Raw genomic sequence first — 2,765 nt, 5'->3', positions numbered from 1 at the left:
TTTTATAGTTAAATCAACACGTTCGAGAACCCTCTAGCAGGCGTTCTCGCCCATCCATCCATCATAGGTGCTGGCCGCATCTCTGCGTCAGACCCACCCATACAGACCTGGCCAGATTCTGCTTGGGTGCGCCGAGGCAAAAGACATTCCTTTCCCTATCTCCGACCTTGGAGAGCCTTGCACAGCGCATCCTCCCTATGTCCTAGAGATAAGCATAGAATGCACAAAAACAGGCTCAAGGCACAAAATAACCTCACGAGGTATGTCTTGCACCAGCTCGTACTGGTTTACGTGAAAAACATGTTTGTTACTGCTGAAGTGTAACTACAGGTCAGAGCAGCACAAAATGGAAATGCAGTACAACAAAATGGAAGACCAGAGCATCACATGGAATCGAGGTCAATATGCAGTTTAGCACGTGTAACGTTTAAAATGGCAAATGCAATACATTCCACCCCTTGACCCTCGATTCACCCATCATATCCCATTGGTCTAAATACTATGGATCTGGGACGAAGAAGGGAGAGAAGATTAGGAATACATTGAATACAACAGCATAATGAAATAGAAACACCAATAATCACTACGATAACACCCAGGACATAACGAAGCTGTCCAAAATTAGGTAGCCACCCAAACAACCAATCCCACCATCCTTGATCAACATTTTGGGTAACCCCTTTCACTAAATCTTTTAAAGCATTAATATGTGCATGGATAGATGTAGAATGATCAGATAAATTGAAACAACAGAGCCCATCAAAGTCCTCGCAACCGTGGTTGTGTTTCAACAACAAATAATCCACAGCTGCCCTATTCTGCAAAACAGCTTTCCTTGTTCCTTGAACATCTAATAGCAAATCAGCTAAAGCGGCAGAAGTATGATTGAGATTCTTCGCAATTAAACAGGCAAGTTTAGCAATAGTTCTTGCATTATAAACGGACAGTCCTGGCACTCCTACAATGGAAATAGCCAAACTAGTATACTCTGCCCTGGAAAGCAAGTCAATGTTAGAATCACAATCCTCAGGTAATTGAACAGCAGATCTCGGGGAGCGAATATGTGTGATAGTCTGCATAGGAAAAAGCATAAGACTTAATCGTGATAAGGCACAAGGTCCTCCAGTTATATTAGCTGGTATGTAAGTGTATGAAATATTGCCACACGAAAAAAGCCATCCCTTAGATAATTTCACATGGTTAACATGGCTAGCGGCTAATACTGTATGATTACAGACCATATGATTGGTAACATTACTGCAAAAGCTATCATGTCGTGACTGACATAATGTTTGTTGATCAGTGGTCAATTGTGTGCTTTTCTCTAGTTTCAATTGGGCACACTTGCCAATTTTGGCAGGGTCACAAGTTAGTTGATAGCAAACGTCTCCAGTAGTGATGTTGTAGGTAACAATACTGGTCATGTTCCTCCAGAGATTATCTGTAACCTCCGGGCAAAAACAACAGTACTCATAAAGACTCAGATGTGTTTGAACATCAGTTTCCTCTACTACCCCATCAAAGTTAGTTTGGTTGAAGATATGCAGAAGCACACGTGCAGGGGTAGGTACGGCAACGAGACACGTGGATATCATATTAGTTGTACTCTGAAGATTTCTCATACAGAAGTGGGAAGTGTTCAGCACATTTTCGGCCAAGTAGGTCCAGATATTATCTGGTTGCTGCAACAATGCTGTCATCCGACTCGGGCGGTTGATCGCCTTCGGCATCCCCGGGCCCTCCCGGACCCCTCCGGACACGCCCAAACACAGACCACACAGCGCAAGCATCGCAGCGGCAAGCCATACTGTGATCTAGAAACAGAAAACAAACTGGTATAATCACTCTCGTAAATAACATTTTTCAGCAGGTACATTTTCCCACTTTTCCTGTCCGGGTCTCATGATGACAAGGATATTATCCTTTCCTTTAGTGATTAATTCTGCAGGTTCAGGAGGTTTTTTTGGGGACTCAACCCATACTTTCGCCCCTGGGTTCTTGTCAGTAGATCCGAACCCGCCCTTTCCTCGCACAGTTAGAAGGGCTGGGGCCGTCCCCTTCATGACATTTCCTCCATAAACCGGCATGATGACCATTTGGGCAACTCGGTCACCGGGTTGCACAATCAGATCATTGTCTCCACTGTTCAGCAGAATAACTTTGATCTCCCCCTGGTAATCGGCATCGACCACCCCTCCCAAAACCTGGATGCCTTTAAGGGCAAGCCCAGATCGAGGAGCGATCAGTCCGAAATGCTCTGGGGGAATTTGAACTCCAATTCCTGTCTCAATCAAGGTAATGTCTCGTGGTTGCAGTCGATAGAATTTCAGGGCATGTAAATCAAGACCAGCAGCTTCTGGTGTGGCACGATATGGAGCTAGGGCTCCGGGAGCTGTCTCCCAGTACAGAATCGTATTTGTGGCCACATGGGGCTTGATTTGCAAAGCTGGGGTCAACATGCGCATCAAAGGAGTTTCTGCATTAGCAAGGGGTCGGTTGTTCAAAATTTGCAATGCATCAGACAAGTGATCCCTCCACCCCTTCAATGACCCATCAGACAACTTTTTCAACTGGTCTTTCAACAAACCATTCATTCTCTCAATCAAACCCGCTGCCTGTGGGTAGTAGGGTATGTGATAGATCCACTCAATGTTATGCTGCACACAAAAATCTTGCACCATCTTTCCTTTAAAGTGTGACCCATTGTCACTCTGGACCTGCAAAGGAATTCCGTAATACAAAATCAACAAATTCAAAGTTTTCAG

At 44.7% G+C, this 2,765-nt stretch overlaps 1 protein-coding gene across 1 annotated transcript; it reads right to left on the bottom strand.

Moving 5' to 3' along the window:
- Window positions 1–440: 440 nt before the first annotated feature.
- Window positions 441–1,730, bottom strand: LOC146813368 (uncharacterized). The gene has a single exon (XM_085615393.1). The coding sequence runs from the start codon at window positions 1,728–1,730 to the stop codon at window positions 471–473; it is 1,260 nt and encodes a 419-aa protein (XP_085471519.1). The 3' UTR covers window positions 441–470.
- Window positions 1,731–2,765: the final 1,035 nt, after the last annotated feature.

This window comes from Triturus cristatus, chromosome 7 (genome assembly GCF_964204655.1).
Source record: "Triturus cristatus chromosome 7, aTriCri1.1, whole genome shotgun sequence".
Taxonomy (NCBI): Eukaryota; Metazoa; Chordata; class Amphibia; order Caudata; family Salamandridae; genus Triturus; species Triturus cristatus.
Note: the sequence above shows the minus strand (reverse complement) of the source record. Positions and strands in the feature narration are given on the sequence as shown.

Coding starts and splice junctions, on each gene's coding strand:
- LOC146813368 (XM_085615393.1), bottom strand. CDS start 1,730: ATGCCGAAGGCGATCAACCGCCCGAGTCGGATGACAGCATTGTTGCAG.